At 36.2% G+C, this 20,080-nt stretch overlaps 1 protein-coding gene across 1 annotated transcript; it reads left to right on the top strand.

Annotated features, from left to right (window-relative positions):
* The first annotated feature begins 15,532 nt into the window (after positions 1-15,532).
* Positions 15,533-16,450, top strand: LOC127221747 (olfactory receptor 4K3-like). The gene has a single exon (XM_051183753.1). The coding sequence runs from the start codon at positions 15,533-15,535 to the stop codon at positions 16,448-16,450; it is 918 nt and encodes a 305-aa protein (XP_051039710.1).
* The last annotated feature ends 3,630 nt before the right edge of the window (positions 16,451-20,080 follow it).

Genomic DNA, 20,080 nt, shown 5'->3' with positions numbered 1-20,080 from the left:
CCTGAAGATTAAGGAAGCAAAGTAGAGGGCAATTAGCTTATCTCTAGCTCCGGCTAAAAGGGCTGGTCCATGCTATGCACAAGCTCTTCACCAAGTTTCAAACTGCTGCCTCTCCTCAGTGTAGCTGCAGACTGACTGCTTCCTACTGACTATGATTCGATTTCAGACTATTTCAATCTTGTATAGATCTAGGTGGCCTTGGACTACAGAGATCTGTCTATCTCTTAATCCTGAGTTCTATGATTAAAGGTGTATAGCATCACCTCTAGTTTCGGGACACTGAGAATAAGATGTGCATCACCACTGCCTGATCTCTATAGCTTGAGGCAGACTTTGCTTTTTTGAATCTTCAGGCCTTAATAATTGACAAGTAATATACCACAAGTTTAAGAGTTTTTTTTAAATTTTTAATTTAAATTTGAAAGAAGCCTGTTTTACATGTCAATCCCAGTCTCTACACCTTCCCATCATCCCCTGTTCCCCCCACAACAAACCCCCATCCTATCCTCTTTCTCTGCCTCAGGGAGGACGAGGCCTTCCATGGGGAGTCTTCAAAGTCTGTCCTGTCATTTGGAGCAGGGTCAAGCCCCTACCCCATGTGTCTAGGGTGAGGGAATATCCCTCTATGTGGAATGGTACATTTGTATACTAGGAATAAATACTGATCCACTACCAGAAGCCCCATAGATTGACCAGTCCTCGCAACTAAGACCACATTCAGAAAATCTGAGTCAAAACTATGCTGGTTTCCCAGCTATCAGACTGGAGTCCATGAGCTCCTCGTTGTTCAGGTCAGCTGTTTCCATGGGTTTCTACAGCCTGATCTTTGACCACTTTGCTTATCATTTTTCCTCTCTGCAACTGGATTCCGAGACTATGGCTTAGTGTTTAGCTGTGGGTGCTTACTTCTGCGTCTATCAGCTACTAGATGAAAGCTCTTGGATGGCACATAAGGTAATCATCAATCTCATTATTGGGGAAGAGCATTTAAGGTAACCTCTCCACTATTTCTTAGATTGTTAGTTGGGGTCATCCTCGTAGATCTTTGGACATTTCCCTAGTGCCAGATTTCTCTTTAGACCTATAATGGGTCCCTCTTTTATGGTATCTCTTTTTTAGTTCTCCTCTATTCTTTCCCTGACTCAATATTCGTGCTCCCTCATGCCCACTTCTCTCCTGTTCTTCCTTCTAACAACCTCTCCCCTTGCCACTTGCTCCCAATTTGCCATCCATAGTCCCTTACTATTTGTAGAACATTTATCCAGGGCCTTCTGATTTTCAGAGTTTCCATTGAGAAGTCAGGTGTAATAATGCTATGTCTGCCTTTCACATTCTCCAGGGAAACATGTGTGTTTCTTTTAGGATCCTCCTTGTTTCCTAGCTTTTCTGGTGGTGTGGATTGTAGGCTGGTAATCCTTTCCTCTATATCTAAAAACCATATATGAGTGGGTACATACTGTGTCTGTCTTTTTGTGACTGGGTTACCTCACTCAGGATGATTTCTTCTACTTCCATCCATTTGCCTAAAAATTTCAAGATTACATTTGTTGTTTTGTTTGCTTGTTTGTTTTTTCTGTTCAGTAGTATTCCATTGTGTAAATTACCACATTTACTCCATCCTTTCTTCACTTAAGGTTGCTTTATCTAGGTTGCTCCCAGGATTTGGATATTAAAAATAATGTTGCTATGTACATAGGTGAACAGTTGTCCTTGTTGTATGAATGTACATCTTTTGGGTATAAGCCTTAGAGTAGAATTACTGGATCTTGAGGTAGACTGATTCTCATTTTCCTGAGGAACAGCCACATTGATTTCCAAAGTTGCTGTAAGAGTTTGCAGTCTACAGGACCTCTGACAGTGGAACCAGGATGTATTATTGGTGCACAAAAGGATTTAAGAGCATATTCCCCATGGAGGGATACTCCAATACCTAGAAACAGGAGGGAGGTCCTAGGCCCTACTCCAAATGATTTGACAGATTTGATGATCCCTCCTGGAAAGCCTCACCCTTCCTCTGGAGTGGGTGGGAAATGGGATGCAAGGGGGGTCAGGCAGCATGGGAGGATGGGAGGGTGATGAAACTGGGAACAATCTGTAAATTAAGAAAAATTAATATTAAAAAATAGGGAAAAAAGAGTTTGCACTCACACCAGCATTGGAGAAGTGTACCCCTGTAACCACATCCTCTCCAGTATAAACTGTCTTGGTGTTTTTTTATTTAGCCATTGGGACAGTAGTAAGATGGTATCTCAGCATTGTTTTGATTTGCATTTCCCTGATGACCAAGGATATTGGGCACTTTCTTAAGTATCTTTCAGCCATTTTGCATTCCTCTATTGAGAATTTTCTATTTAGTTCTGTACCCCACTTTTACTTTTTAATTGGATTATTTGGTGCTTCAGTGACTAGCTTCTTGAATTCTTTATATTTTGGAGATCAGCCCTCTGTGAGATGTGGGGTTTGTGGAGATATTTTCCCAGTCTGTTTTGTCTTGTTGCCTGTGTTCTTTACCTTACAGAAGTTTCTCAGTTTCAGGAGGTCCCATTTATTAATTGTCCATCTCAGTGTCTCTGCTACTGGTGTTATGTTTAGGAAGTGGTCTCCTGTATCAATTCCTTCAAGGGTACCTCTTACCTTCTCTTTTAAGATGTTTAGAGTGTCTGGATTTATGTTGAGGTCTTTGATCCATTTGGACTTAAGTTTTGTGCATGGCAATAGATATGGATATATCAGCAGTCTTCTACAAGTCACCACCTGGTTATGCCAGCACCATTTGTTGAAGATGCTTTTTTTCCCATTTTATAATTTTAATGTCTTTGTTAAAAATCACATGTTCATAGGTGTGTGGGTTAATATCAGGGTTTTCAGTTTGGTTCCATTGGTCTTCTTGTCTATTTTTGTGTCAATAGCAAGCTGTTTTTAGGGATATAGCTCTACAATAAAGCTTGAAGTCAGGGGTGGTGATGCTTCCAGTATTTCTTATATTGTAAAGGTTTGTTTTGGCTATAAAGGGTCTTTTGTTTTACCATATAAAGTTGAGTATTGTTCTTTCACGGTCTGTGAATAACTGTGCTGGGATTTTGATGGGGATTGCATTTAATCTGTAAACTGCTTTTGGTATGATTGCCATTTTTACATGAGACATCTTTCCATTTTCTGGTATCTTCTTTAATTTTTTTTCTTTAAAGACTCAAACATCTTATTATATAGTCTGTCAGTTCTCTCCATGTCTCTTCAATATTGTAGGTGAAGCTCTGGCTAGAGCAATGTTTAAAAAAAAAGTAGATTAAGGGGAAACAAATTGGAAAGAAAAAAGTCAAACTCTCACTATTTGCAGATGATATGATAGTTTACATACATTACATTGACCCAAAAACTCTACCAGGGAACTCCTATAGCTGATAAACAACTACAGAAAAGTGACAGGATATAAGGATTAACTAAAATAATCAGTATCCCTAATATATACAGATTATAAAGAGGCTAAGAAAGAAATCTGAGAAATATGACATTTTGTCATAGCCACAAATACTTTTTGTGTCTATGTTCGTAAGGATATTGGTTAGAAATTCTTTCTTCATTGGGTCTTTACATGGTTTAGTTGTTAGGGTAACTGTGGCCTTAAAATAAAGAATTAGCAATGTCTCTTTTGTTTCTACTTTGTGGAATATTTAGAATTGTTGGTGTTAATGGTTTTATTAACCAGACATCATGTTACTCAGTGGTACACATGTGCTTTGTGAAACTGGTATTTTCAACTTCTCCCTCAGCATCTGAGAGGGAGCCTATGGGATTAGGACCTCTACTCCTTCTCATGCCATCTCAATACCCTATTTGCTCTCCTTTGATTTCATATTATTCTCATCATTAGCTGTCTAGTTTTCCTGTCCTTCCTTCTTCTTCCAGTTTTATGACTTGCATCTGCCAAAACATGGTGTTTAACTGATGTTAGTTAGATCTTCACATAGAAAATTACATTGTGATTCAATTCTAAAACAAGATTCAGTACTCTTTCAGATACAAACTAGTATTCTCTATAACATGCTTCCAATGAGCTCATGCCCTAATCCACAGGCTGTTAAAGGGGCAAATTTTGGTTCGACAACAAAGCAAAAGAAGAATGTAGTTTACCACACAGAAATGGCTAATGATCCAGGGAGATGAGACTCTTGTGTAAGAGTGGGACATCTGAACTGGGTTTCAAGAGCTTAACAGGATTACTCATAAATCAATAGGTATAGAGAGCCCATGAAGCTAAACCCCAAAGCATAGTACTTTGACATGAAGGGAGACTTGAAGAGCCTGAGTTCTTTCTGACCATCCATGACTTCTTTGTCCCAAAAGACTCTCAGTGGAAAGTATCTTTCCCATTACCCTATGTTCTACAGATGGGCTGAGAAGAATTAAGAAAACCCTAAAATGTAAGACATTTCCCTCCTCCTATTACAGACTCTTCCACCTAGTCACATTCATACAGAATATCCAGTCTTCATGGATCCTGGGCATTTGTGGTGATATTTTGTTTGTGCTTTAACAAGTAAAGCTTGCCTGAAGATTAGAGTGCATATCTAGCCACACACGTTAGCCTAGGAGGCAAAGCAGTAGTGGCCCACACTTTAATCCCAGCACTTGGGAGAGAATGGCAGATGGACCTGTAAGGAGGAGGTTTATCCCTGCTGCCTGGTTTTGTCCCCCAGTCGTGCCAGCCCCAATGAACACAAGGACACTCTGTATTTGATATAATGATGTTGGCCAGGTACCAGTTTCTTGTCAGTTAGCTCTGTCTTAAGTATTAACCCATTTCTGTTAAAGATAAGTACTTCCACGTGCTCTAAATTTACCGGGGAATGGGGCCTGCATCTGGTCTCTCCAGTCTCTCCATGCTGACTCTGCCTTAGTACTTCCTCTTTTCCCATGTCTCCTAGTCCCTCCTATCCTTCTTTCCTATTGGCCAACAGTGCTTTATTTATTAGCTAGTGTGAGAAACATATTTACAGAATGACATCTCACATCATCTCCTTTTTTCTGTCTAAAATAAAGAGTTTTAACCATAGTATGTCTGGCAGACTCTTCAGCAAAGCAGGAAACTTTAAACTGTCTTCTTATATTGGCAGTTTGTCAGGCATTTTTCTCTGTGTCCTGCAGACTGTCTGGCAGACTCTTCCATGAAGCAGGAACTCTGTAGCAATGTCCATCTTGAATCAGCAGTCACTTTGCTGTGGGTCCTGCATGTCCAGTTTATACAGCATAAAGTCAAACAGTCCAGACAAGAGCAGTATCTTGTCCAAATGGCTAGTCTTACCATATTGGAAGTAAACTACATAACAAGTTTCTTCAATGTCCATCTCCCTTTCTGACGCATGTGGTCAAGAGCATTCAAGTCTTACTGTCAAGACAAATCCTAAACCATTTTAAAGGCCATATTCTTTAGGTCTTTGAAAGGTTTGAAGAATGCCAATCCATCTCAAATAATCTTGAAAACCCAACTAACTTACTTAACTAACTTAACTCTAAGCTTTGACTATCATAGGTAATTATCTATAATCTGTATTACATTATACATTACATTTCTAAATGAGCTAAATAAACAGAATACCTAAACAAAAGTAGAAATATACACATCACAAAATTGACCTTAAATTGTATCAATAAATGAAAATCAATTCCAAAACAAAGTAATCAATAAATGAAAATCTATTCCAACACAAAGTAATCATATCTATATCATAATCCCCTTTTTACCTTTAAAAAGTTATTGGTTGTGATCATTAACCATTTATAACCAACCCCATTTAAATGAAAACAATCATTTACAAACAATATTTGGGAATTTGGGCGTCGTTCTTTCCAAACTACTTCCTGCTGGTAAAAGGTGCTGTCATGGGGGATTCTAAGAAGATGCAAAAATCCTGGCTTTAGTCTGTAAGGCTACTTTGTTCAGCTGTTTTGAATGTAGGATCACGTGGTACTCTGTTTCAGGGGGTCTGGCTTGCTCAAACCACATTAGTCTGGGAGGAATCCACAGCTTTTCATTTTCTGTGGAAACAAAAATAAAACTCCTTTTCCCCAGTAACTTGTCCTTAGACTTAAAGTTTGATGTGAAAGCATTTTTAAAATATATAAATTGAATTAATCCGGTAGCATTTCTTTTATCAGTTGTTGTTATTTTGTTACTCCCTCAGCAGTCAAACAATTGGAAGATAACAGAATAGCATATAGTATCCTCAGTTTTTCTGTGCTTTCCATCTTTATGTGGCTTTTTTATTACTGTTTTTTTTTTTTTTTTTTTTACTTTCTATTTTGTCATTTTTTGAGACAGGGTATCTCTGTGTAACTCTTTTCTGTCCTGGAATTTACTCTGCATACCAGGTTTACTTTGAAATCACAGAGATCTGCTTGCCTCTGTCTCCCCAGTGCTGGGATTAAGGCGTGTGCTACCATGCCCAACTCCTCAATGTATTTTTACAACCATTTTATTCCTTTCCTCTCCCAAGCCTACATATATTTTAGAACACACTGTAAACCTTTAGTGGTTTTTCTTCAGGTGAATCTGTAAATCTTTATCTTTCTGTAGCCATGAGTCTTTTATACGGTAAACAACAACATTGCTAAAATGAAAGTCATAGTTGTTCCTGCTGCGGTTTATCAAAGATGGCAGCAGCTATTTTACCACCAGCACTGAGAGCTGTGCTCACTGCCTTGATCTGCGCTGCCATCCAGCAGCATGCTGCAGGCTTGGAGATGTGGTCACTGCCATTGCCAGCTCTTGTACACACCAATAAATTGTTAGCAGTGCTTCTTCAAAGCTGTGCTGTTTTTCCCCCCTTATGCTGAGTCAGGAAACCTCTCTTAAAGGAGCTGCACAAATATCTGCTTGTCTCTCGCAAAACAGAGTCCAACAGAGAAAAATGCTGCTACCAAGAAACCTTGCTTGTCTCTGTTATTTTGTTTGTAAAACCCTTTTTTAAGCTTTTGTTAAATTTTAAGTGGAAATTCTTATTAGCCACGTGGGCGCCATATGTAAGGAGTAGGTTTTTCTCCACTGCCTAGTCTTGTCCAGCCGCCGTGCCAGCCCCAATTAACACAGGGAGACTCTGTATTTGATATAATGCTGTTGGCCAGGTACTAGTTTCTTGTCAGCTAGCTCTGTCTTAAGTATTAACCCATTTCTGTTAAAGACAAGTTCTTCTACGTGCTTTCATCTTACCTGGGAATGGAGCCTGCATCTGGTCTCACCAGTCTCTCCATGCTGACTCCTCCTTACTACTTTCTCTTTCCTCCTTGTCTCCTAGTCCCTCCTATCTTCCTTTACTATTGGCCAACAATGATTTATTCATTAGCTAGTATGAGAAACATATTTACAGAATGACATCTCCCATCAGATCTCTATGGGCTCCTGGTTACATTGGGCTACACAAGATTGAAACAGTCTAAAAGAAAAACAGAGCTAACATCTTTTATTCCAATATTTGGGATAATACACCTTTAATCCCAGCACTGTGGATGTGGAGACAGAAGTGTGTAGAGAGAGGAGAGAGGAGAGAGGAGCAGTCTGAGGATTCATAGGAACATGGGAGCCCATTTAGTTTGAGTCTTGGTATAGGTAAGGAGTCTGTCTGATAGCTGGCTCCTTTACTTCTCTGACCATTCAGTAGTTACCCAAATAATCTGACTCTGTGTTTTTATTATTCATTCTACAGGCATGAAAATTCAATCTTCTCCTTGTCCTCAGGTCTTCTTTACTGAAAGTTTCCAGAGTCCCATAAATTCGATTAAACTAATATGTTCTAAAATAAATAAATAAATGATAATAAGAGATGAAGAAGAAAAAAAGAAGATGATGATGACAAACAGAAGTACAGAACAAAAGAAAGAAGAAAGGAAGAAGGGAGGAAGAAAGAATGAAAGGAAAGAAGAGGTAGTATAAGAAAGCCAGGGGAATTAAGAGAGTAAGCAGCTCCCCTCTGTGGCCTCTGCTGCTCCTACTTCTGTTTTGAGTTCCTGTCCTGACTTCTTTGAGTGATGCTGAAGTGTAAACCTAATAAACTTTTTCCTCCACAATAGCATAGCAATCCTAACTAAGACAACACCTAAGAAGGAAGATTAATATGGGAGGAGCCAAGAGACACATAAAGATATGAGAGTCAAAGCCTTAAAATTAAATGTTTATTTATGAGCAGCTGCAACCATAAGATAGAGTCGCACCCACCTGGAGAGGTGAGCACCTTACCTTCTCCTGTCCTCCCCTTCCTGTCTTTGGAGGCCCTTCACCAAGACACATAACCCATCCCACCCACCAAATTCCTGGAGACCTGCTAGCAGCCCTAAAACTCCAGAAGCTGCTGCCATTGTAACTTTAGCCATTTGTTCAGAGACAGGTGGGTACTGGGCCTTGTCCTGTCCCTTCTCCATCCCAGCCTTCATTGGAGGCCCTTGATGGGGCTACATCGCCTACCAAATCCCCAGAGACCTGTGGGCAGCCCAACACCCACTGGAAGAGCTACAGCCATCACAGCCTTGGCCCAGCACCCGCAAGAAGAATCACCACATGCACTCACTGAAATAAGAGATGGGAAAATTACACTAAAAAAAAAAAAAACATTCAAAAGAGTAACATGACACCACCAGAGTTTAGGGGTTTTACACCAGGCAGTCTGGACATCTCAACTCAAATGAAGCACAAGAAAATGCCCTTACAAACAACTTTATAAAGATGATAGAGGCCGTTAAATGGGAAATGAAATAAAGACAATAAAGAAAACACAAACTGAGGAAATGGTAGAAATAGAACATCTGGGTAAACAATCAGGAACTACAGATGTAAGAATACTCAAAAGAATACCAGAAATGTAAAAACCGATCTTAGGTGTTGAATATACACTAGAGGAAATAGACTCATGGAACAAAGAAAATCTTAATTCCAACAAATCCTTAACACCAAATATCCTGGAAATATGGGATACCATGTAAAGACCAAACCTAAGAATAATACATATAAAAGAAGGTGAAGAAACCCAACTGAAAGGTGCAGGAAACATATTCAACAAAAATATACAAGGAAAATTTCCTAACCTAAAGAAGGACATGGCTATGAAAGTAGAAGAAACTTACAGAATACCAAATAGTTTGGAACAAAAAAAAGTCCCCTTACCACATAATAATCAAAACACAAAACAAAGAAAAAATATTAAGAGCAGCAAAGGAAAAAGGCCAAATAACATTATAAAGGCAGACCTAGCAGTATTATACTTCTCAATGGAAACTCTGAAAGTCAGAAAGTCCTGGATATATGTTCTACTAACACTAAGGGACCATGGATGGCAGCCCAGATTACTATACCCAGCAAAGCTTTCAATCACTATAGATGAAGAAAACAAGATATTCCATGACTACACAAGATTTAAACAATGCATATCTACAAATCCAGCCCTACCACAAGTTCTGAAAGGAAAATTGCAACCCAAGGAACTTACTACACTCACAAAAACATAGACAATTGATAATTCCACAATACTAAAATCCAAAAAAAAGAGAAACACTTGCACAATACCACCATAAACAAATCCTAAACTAACAAGTATTAATAATCAATGCTCATTAATATCCCTTAATATCAATGGCTTTAATTCACCTATGAAAAGACACAGGCTAACAGAATGGATACAAAAGCAGAATCCATCCTTCTGCTGTATAAAAGAAACATACCTCAACTTCAAAAATAGACATTAGCTTAGAGTTAAGGGCTGGGAAAAGAAACAAACAGGTGTAGCTATCCTAATATCTAACAAATGAGAATGCAAACGAAAATTAATCAAAAGAGATAAAGAAGATCATTTCATATTTGTCACAGGAAAAATCCATCAAGATGAAGTCTATGTTTTGAACATCTATGCCCCAAGTACAAATTGCATCCACACTTATAAGAAACATTACTAACACACAAACCACACATAAAACTTCACAAACATATAGTGAGAGACATCAATACCCTACTCTCACCACTGGACAGGACTACTAGATAGAAATGTAACAAAGAAACAAAGGAACTAACAGATGTTATGATTCAGTTGGGTTTAATATTCATCTATAGAATATAGAAGAATAAACCTTCTTCTCAGCAACACAGTAGCTTCTCTAAAATCAACAACATACTCAATAACAAAGGAAACCTCAACACGTACCAAATACTTGTAATAACTCCCTGTGTCTTATTGGATCACCCATTGTTTAAAGTTAAATTTCAACAACAACACAAATTGCAGAAGCCTACAAAGTCATGGAAATTGTACAATGCTCAATGGCATCACTCCTGGCTCAAGAAAGATAAGAAAGAAATTAAAGTCTACCTATAATTCAATGAAAATGAAGGCAGAATAACCCAAACTTTTGGGACAATATGAAAGTAATGATAAGAGGAAACTTCATAGCACTAAGTGCCCATGTAAAGAAACAGGAGAGTATTCACACAAGATATTTAACAGCACACTTGAAAGCTCTAGAACAGAAAGAAGCAAACTCACCCATGAGGAGTAGATGCCAGGAAATAATCAAATTGAGGGGTAAAATCAGTGAAGTAGAAACTAAGAAAACAATACAACATAAATCAATAAAGCAAAGAGTTGGTTCTCTGAAAAAATCAACAGGATAGACAAATGCTTATCCACACTAAAATACAGACACTGAGGAAATCCAGAGAATCATCAGGTTATATTTTAATAGCCTGACTTCCACAAAATTAAAAGATGTAAAGAAATGTACAATTTTCTGGATAGGCATCACTAACCAAAATTAAATCAAGAACAGATAACCAATTTAAGTAGATGTGTACTCCCAAAGAAATAGAAGCAGTTATTAAAACTTTACTAATCAAAAAAAGCCCATGGTTAGATAGTTTCAGTGCAGAATTTGACCTGAAATTCAAAGAAAAGCTAATACCAATACCCCTCAAATTTTTCCACACAATAGAAGCAGAGGGGTCATTGTCAAACTCTTTTTATGAGGCTATAATTACTTTGGTACCCAAACCATACAAAGATACAATCAAGAAAGAGACTATAGACTAATCTCCCTCATGAATAAGGATGTAAAAATACTGAAAAAATAAATCATTCAAGAACACATCAGAAAAATCATCCACCATGATCAATTAGACTTCATTCCAGAGAAGCAAGGATGGGTCAACATATGAAAATCTGTAGATGTAATCTACCATATTAACAACAACAACAACAAGAAACCTGAAAAAGTAAAACCACGTGATCATCTCACTAGATGCTGGAAAAGCCTTCGACAAACTCTAATACCCTTCATGTTAAAGTTCTTAGAGAGATCAGGGAAACAGGAACATACCTAAATATGATATAGGAAATATACAGCAAACAAACAGCCACCATCAAAATAAATGGTGAGAAACTCGAGGAGATTCCTCTAAAATCAGGAACAAGAGAAACCTGTCCATTCTCTACATATCTTCAATATTGTACTTGAAGTTTTACTTAGAGCAAAAAGACAACAGAGATCAAGAATATACAAATTGGAAAGGAAGAAGTCAAATTTCCACTATTTGCAGATGATATGATAGTTTACATAAGTGAACTGAAAAATTCTACCATGGAACTCCTATAGCTAATAAACATGTTCAGTAAAGTGGCAGGATTCAAGACTTACTAAAAAAAATCAGTAGCCCTCATATATACATACATACATACATACATACATATATATATATATAATAAATGGTCTGAGAAAGAAATCAGAGAAACATCATCCTTTCACAATAGCGAAAAACTATATAAAATATCTTGGGGGGGGTGTAACTCTAACCCAACAAGTGAAAGAACAACAGTATGACAATAGGTTTTGTCTTTAAAGAAAGAAATTTAAAAAGATATCAGAAAATGGAAAAATCTCCCATGCTATAGAATAGGTGAGATCACAAAGTAAAAATAGCAATCTTGCCAAAAGCAATCTACAGATTCAGTGCAATCCCCATAAAAATCCCAGCACAATTCTCCACTGACCTTGAAAGGATAATACCCAACTTTATATGGAAAAACAAAAAAGTTTAGTAAACAGAAATTTGGTAGAAATGTGATCATAATTATAAGATTGGAGGAAGAAGTTGCAGAATAGAGCAGAGATAATTGATTTTCAGTCATCTGTTGTTAATAACTCTACAGAATTAATGTATGAATGAAACGCATTCTTGATAATGAAAGGTCCAGGGCATTCCTTCTAACATGTGCTGCCTATCTGTGTCAACAGAGCCGAACAGGGCTGTGTTCTGTTTGTTTAGTTTTGAGCATGAACCCTTCAGCAAAGGGTATCATGAGAAACAACACCTGCTAGCTAACTTTGTTCTTAAAAAGCTGTATTACCATAAAGTAATGCTAGACATATTAATGTGAGTGAAAAGGGATTTCTCAAAGAGCAGAAGTATTTGTATGAGAAGACTATGTTTGGAATTATAAAAATATAGAAATATATGAGTATTTACGAATGTAATAACAATTAATGAAAAAAGGTATGAAAATAATAGAAAACATGGAGGGTATATGTAAGGATCTAGAGGTTATTACAATATAAATATATAATAAAGTAAATATACTTTGGAAAAATAATTATAATAACAGATTTATAGTATAAAAGATTAGGAGGTTATTTGGGGTCTATAATTACTTTAAAAAACCACTTTCCTTATATAAAGTTACACTAGAAAATTGCATGAAGAATTAATAATAAATTAGTTTTTTAAAAAGTATGAAAGGAAATTTATATCTAATAAAATAGAATTATGTGATGAAAAGTTGAAAGGAAATTTTAAATGATTTTAGCACACACATTTTCTTCTTCTTCTTTTTTTTTTATATGTCGATCCCAGTTCCATCTCCCTCCCTCCCTCCCTGCCTCTCATCCCCCTCACATTCACCTTGACCACCCTCCCCTCCCTTCCCCCACACTCATTCCACATGTAGAGCTATGCCATCCAAGTGGAGCCATGTAAATCTGTCAAGTCATTTGAATAGGGACTAGGACCTCTCTCCTGTTCTATATAAACTACTTATATGCAATTTTGCTATGTGTGTGTCTATAAAAATATAATGGTATTCACTCTAAGTATATATAAGGAAATGAATTTGAAAATAAAGACAAAAAAATCTAAAATAAGATTGTTTGCATGACTCATAGGTTCAGTAGAGGCTGATCATAAAGAAAAATGACAAAAGAAAAAAAAATGTCTCCACTGTCATTTCCAGATGTGGAGATAATTGTCTAAATGGATACATGAGCTATAAAACTACAGGCAAGTTTTCTCTATTTTTCAAATAATTATTGCATTTATTCATGTGGGTACACATGTCATTAATGAAGGCATCTCTATCTATGTGCTTGCACATATGCAACAGCACAACTGTGGAGATTAGAAGACAGCTGAACGAGCGGGTTCTATCCCTCCACTCTGTGGATCCCAAAGGTTAACTTAGGTTATCAGACTTGGGAACAATTCACGTTAACTTATGGCATGTCACTTTCCCCACATGATTCATCTTTTAACTTGTATGTTGTTACAACACGTAGAAAATATTAACTCATAGTCATAAACTTCTTATAAAATTAAAGGAATATTTTTTTCTTTGTTATTGATCTCTCAGATTCAAATCAAGACATGCTGGAGGCAAGGGATCCCCAAGGACTATGAAAGAAAAGACTTTTCAACTACATTGTCGTACTTAATGTGCAGAATGGGAAACTTTCCAAGGCAGATGTGATTTTTGTCAGTGTATATAAGCCACATTGAGGTGAAACATACCAGCGATGCTGTCATAGAAGGCACCACAATGTAAGACTTTCAGATTCTAGGGAAATTAGAGGAAACATCATCTAAAAGGCAAGATTTGTTTTATAAGGTGATTCTTGTAATGTTAGTACATAACAAACTGATTTTTGTACTTTCATTTTTCATCTCAACTACTTGTTCAAGGTATATTTTTATTATTGTTTTAGGAGCACATATTTTTAAATCCTCTATGAGATTACAGTGAGTCTTGCATTATTATTTCTTAATTGTTGTGCTTAATAAAGATATTGAACTTTTCCATTCCAACTCATCCTTGAGATATTGGAAACATAAAGCAGTTTTATATGCTCACACTTATGATTTCTTAGGGTAGTATTCAAAGCCTGAAGTCCCTGAACATGGCAAAAAAATTATACCCACAGACCTCTAAATTTCATCTGTTACTGATTATCTATTGTTTTGTTTTGTTTTGTTTTATAGATACTCTGTTTTTGGAGATACAGACAATAAATTAGTTAAGCAGTTATTAACAATTGGAGGCAGTTGATAGTGATACAGATTAAAAGAATAATAATTCACCAATATAAAAATAAAGTGTGAAAATAGCATTGATATCAAAAAAGGCTAAATATGCTTAATTTTGAACACAATAAAATTAATTTTATGTGAACATCACCATTTTTACTATGTAAATTGGTCATTTTTAAAATTATTTGTATTTGTATTTAAATAGCAAATAGCCTTGTCTTACAAATGTCATTAATTTTCTTGGACTTCTCAAAATGGAGATTCCTATCATTTATTTGATAATCTGGAAGTGATATGTATTTGGAATCAGAGACAGCTCATTTTATGCTACACTTTTACTAGTTTATAGAGATGATCTACACATGAAATAAATAGACATTATTATTACAAATGTACAATATTTCAAGTACTTAACAAGGAAATTGCAAAACATGATCTAATTTGTCGAAATTTAGTCTTCCAATTTCAAAACATAAAAATAGTATGAAAAAGAACCAGTATTAAGATTAAGGAAGAAATCTCATGAGAAATAACCAGACAAAGGAAGAAAGACGAAATGAAACAGAAAGGTATAGAGGCAGAGGAAGCAGGTTTCATGAATAACTGATTCAAATTATTATATGAAATCTCACCATTTAGATTTGAAAGTCTGTAACTATATGACAATAAGTAACTTCCCTCGGGACTAGTAATATATCATTATTCAGAGATACACTTCGAAGGATGAGACCAATGTTCAAGGTAAACATAATGCTAAAAACATGACTTGAGCCCATGAATTCACATTTTATTTCTTTTGGTGCTGTGACAAGCAAGTGGATGCTATAAAAGTATCTCAGATATTCACTCAAGAAAATTACCTCTAAATCCATGACAAAAAGTCACTTTAAGTCTTGAAAATGCAAACAGAATATTTTGTACAGATATTTTTAAAGATATACACATTTACATACATAGACAGACTACATTACAGATGTATAAAATGTTTCCTATATTTAGAAAAATTTCCCAATTAGGGAAAATACACACACACACACACACACACACACACACACACACAGAGTTATTTTAAATTTGAATGGATACAATGCTACCATATATATAATTTGTATTCTTTTTTTCTTACTTGAATAAGAACATTAAGCTATAATTTTTATTTCAGAAGTTTTTATGCTCTATCTCTCTCATTGGAGCACCACATAACAAATGGAAGAAGCAAACCAGACTGTGGTGTCTGAGTTTATTTTTCAAGGACTTTGTACATCAAGGGAGCTACAGATCTTCCTGCTGCTGCCATTTTCCATTCTCTACCTGATGACTGTGGTAGGAAATCTCTTTATTGTAATATTAATCATCACTGATCATCATCTCCATTCTCCCATGTACTTTCTATTAGCCAATCTCTCCTTCATTGACTTCTGCCTTTCCTCAGTTACTACCCCCAAACTGATAATAGATCTTGCAAAATATAATAAAACTATTTCCTTTGGGGGCTGCATGAGCCAGATCCTCTGTGTGCATTTCTTTGCAGGAGGTGAGATGGTACTTCTTGTGACCATGGCCTATGACCGCTATGTGGCCATCTGCAGGCCACTCCATTACACCAGCATCGTGGACAGACAGAAGTGCATCTCGCTCATTTTGATATCATGGATCATTGGCTTTGTGCATGCCATGAGTCAACTGATCTTGATTTTGGAGCTGCGTTTCTGTGGACCTAGAATGATAGACAGCTTTTTCTGTGATATTCCTTTGGTGATGAAATTGGCCTGCATGAATACTGATACTCTGGGATTCGTGATAAATGCTGACAGTGGTGTTTTAGCAACAACTTGTTTTGTTCTCTTGCTGATATCTTATTCTTACATTTTACTAACTGTTCAGCATCATTCTAAAGGTGGCTCATCAAAGGCTCTCTCTACCTGTGCATCCCATATCATAGTGGTTGTGCTGTTCTTTGGGCCTGTCATTTTCATCTATCTATGGCCAGTCAGCATCACCTGGGTAGACAAGTTTCTTGCTGTATTTTATTCAGTTGTCACACCTCTCCTAAATCCAACTATCTATACACTGAGAAATAAAGATATTAAGAATGCCATTAAGAAATTAATAAATCATATGTAAGCTCTAACGTAATTTTTAAACATCTTATGTTACTGACAAATTCATTGTACACAACATTTTTATACACATGGATATTGAATTGTATAGTAACTTGTTTGGGGTACTTATAATGGTAGTTAATATATGGTTAGTAAATATTCATGTATAATCTTACCATTTACAATGAGTAATACACCTGAAAAATGTGCTTGCATATATTTCAGATTAGATAATTATAATGTTGCAAAAATAATGACCTCATGTTATTTCATATTATCTTTGTTCTCAAATTTATGCAAGTAACTTTATTAAAATTGTTATTAACAAAATTTTCTATGTATTACTTATCAACCTTACCATATTTAAAAATATGACATAATATGCCAACCCTAATTCTCTCTTTATAATAGAAGATGTTTGTGAAGACTGCATTAACTTGGATATCAAAGTGCTAAACAAATCTAATCATAAAGATAGTTGCCTCACATAGATATGATCTCTATCAGTTTTCAAGTCTTAATTCTTCACATGAATTCAGAATTTTTCTATATATTTCCTTAACTAAAAGGCCAATTTATTTATAATATAACTGGCAAGGCCATTTAGGTTAACATTACCTGTTCTTGAAAATATGGTATTCATAATAAATCATATTATATTCCAATTGATGTAGTGGGCCTTTTGCTGGATAAACTATATTTACATGTTTACAACAGCTTGATGTCTAGATCATTTCTCCCCCCCTTTTTTAATTCAAATTTGTAACAAGCTTGTTTTGCATGTCAATCACAGTTCCCTCTCCCTCCCCTCTTTCCCTCCACAGCCCCAAACACCCTATCCCATCCCCTTCCTCCTTTCCAAAGTAGGTGAGGCCTTCCATGGGGGATTTTCAAAGTCTGTCATATCATTTGAAGCAGGGTCTAGGCCCTCCCCCATGTGTCTAGGCTGGGAGACCACCCTTCTATGTGGAATGGGCTCTCAAAATCCATTTGTATAATAGGGATAAATACTGATGCACTACCAGAGGCACCATAGATTGCCCAGGTCTCCTAAATGATACCCACATTCAGAGGGTCTGGTTCAGACCTATGCTGGTTTCCCATCTATTATACTAGAGTCTATGAGCTTCTCCTTGTTCAATTCAGCTGTTTCTGTGGGTTTCTACAGCCTGGTCTTTACTTCTTTTATCTTCACTCCTGTCTCTCTGTTCTTGGATTCCAGGGATTCAGCTCAGTGTTTAGCTGTAGGTGTTTGCTTCTGCTTCCATCAGCTACTGGATAAGGGCTCTAGGATGGCTTATAAGGTAGTCATGAATCTCATTATCAGGGAAGGACATTTAAGGTAATCTCTCCATTATTGCTTAGACTGTTAGTTGTAGCTCTCTGGACATTTACCTAGTGCCAGATTTCTCTTTAAACCTATATTGGCTTGTGGTATCTTTTTTCTTGCTTTCCTCTATTCTGTCCCCAACTATATTCCTGATCCCTCATGTTGTCCTCTCCCAAACTCTTTTCTCCTACTCTTTCTCATAACTCTCTCTTCTCCAACCCCATGTTCCTAATTTGCTCAGACTATCTTTTTCCCTTTTTGGGGTGATCACGTATGTCTCCCTTAGAGTCCTCTTTGTTTCCTATCCTGGTGGCATGGATTGTAAGCTAGTATTCCTTTGCTCTATGTCTAAAAAATCCATATATGAGTGAGTACACACTACTTTTGTCTTTTTGTGACTGGGTTACATCATTCAGGAAGATTTCTTTAAGTTCCATCCATTTGCCTTCGAATTTCAAGATTCCATTGTTATTTCATTCCTTTGAGTAGTACTCCATTGTGTAAATGTACCACATTTTCTTTATCCATTTTTCAGTTGAGGGGCATCTAAGTTGCTTCCAGGTTCTGGCTATTACAATAAAACACTGCTATGAACATAGTTGAACAGATGTCCTTGTTGTATGCATGTGCATCTTGTGGGTATGTGCCTAAGACTGGAATTGCTTGATATTGTGGTAGACTGATTCCCATTTTCTTGAGGTACCACCATACTGATTTCCAAAGTGGCTGTATGAGATAATACTCCCACCAGCGGTGGAGGGGTGTTCTTTCTCCACATCCTGTCCAGCATAAACTGTCTTTGGTGTTTTTGATTTTAGCCATTCTGACATGAGAATGATGATATCTCAGAGTTGTTTTGATTTCCCTGATGTTGAGTACTTTCTTAAGTGTCTTTCATCCATTTTAGATTCCTCTATTGAGAATTCTTTATTTAGTTTTGAACCCCAATTTTCAATTAGAGTATTTGTTGTTTTAGGAACTAGCTTGTTGAGTTCCTTGTATGTTTTGGATCTCAGCCCTCTGACAGAAGTGGGGAAGGTGAATATCTTATCCCATTCAGAAATGAAAGTAATAACTTCTTCAATATCATAGCAGTATTTAACAAACCAATGACATATATTGATATATATATATATATATATATATATATATATATATATATGAGTTTGTTATAACACAAATTCTCTAAAAACACCATGAAAATGCATGCATCATGCTTTCCCAAAATCATGTGATTATAGATAAGTATGGCTCAAGTCTGGCTAAAGACTTTGATATGTACAAATGTGTAGGCTCTGGTGTAGCCTCTGTTATATTTTCTTTCCAGAAGAAATTACCTCCAGTTTGTTTATAGAGTTAACTCTCAACAATTTTGTAACAATATTTATTTAATAAATATGTTCTTTGACTATATCTGCAATAAGCTGATTACATACAGTTCCTGACCTCTCATTTCCCTCACATTCTTATTACCCCCTCCCCAAGTCACAAAAAAAAACATATACAAGTACCTTTCTCCATTTATTTTTTTTTATTTTTTTTGAAGCTTATAAAAAAGTTTATTTTTATAATGAGTTTTAAAATAAAGAAGCTTTATTCTCTTAAGAGCCCTAAGCACTGGAAACATTAGTAAATGCATTTGTGGAAGATATTTGTGGAAGTATTAATTTTGGCTACATATATTTGATTATTATCTTGGAAGTATGACAATATTTCAGATGCATCATTTGAAACAAAATAACACATACATGTATTTGTCAGTGATAGGTGTGGGTGGTGTAAAAAGTGGTCAAAGGACAACTTGTGATTGAACTGAACAATACCAGCCTTTTGCAAGAGTCATTAAATGCTGAGCAACTCACTTGGCCACAATTTTTCACTTGAAAACCTAAAATATGTAGCTAAAAATGGTTGGTCATGGCATACATCACTAAGTTAGAGTATTATCTTCATGTGACCCATATATTATTTTTTCCATTCCAACTTCATAAGATGTTGTTGCACTGATTCTTAATGTGACATTTCCTTCAGTGATTAGCAAATTCTGTTGAGTCATTTTATTATATGTTTATCCACTCCAGTAAAAATACCTTATTAAACCAGTATCTAGAGCACTTTGCTTCTGTTGACACTTAATATGTCTATTTATATGGATCTTCCTTATATAACAACCAGTCCTCCTGAAAAATGCTTTCCCAGTATCCAACTGGTAATTCCTAAACAGTTCTGACCATATGCATATTTCTCTAATTAGGTAAACTGGCTCTGTTTATGTACTTCAGGCTTTCTCATCAAATAGCTTCAAATCGCATCCATTGCCAT

Source organism: Phodopus roborovskii, unplaced genomic scaffold (genome assembly GCF_943737965.1).
Source record: "Phodopus roborovskii unplaced genomic scaffold, PHOROB, whole genome shotgun sequence".
Taxonomy (NCBI): Eukaryota; Metazoa; Chordata; class Mammalia; order Rodentia; family Cricetidae; genus Phodopus; species Phodopus roborovskii.
This window is presented reverse-complemented; position numbering and strand designations above follow the sequence as displayed.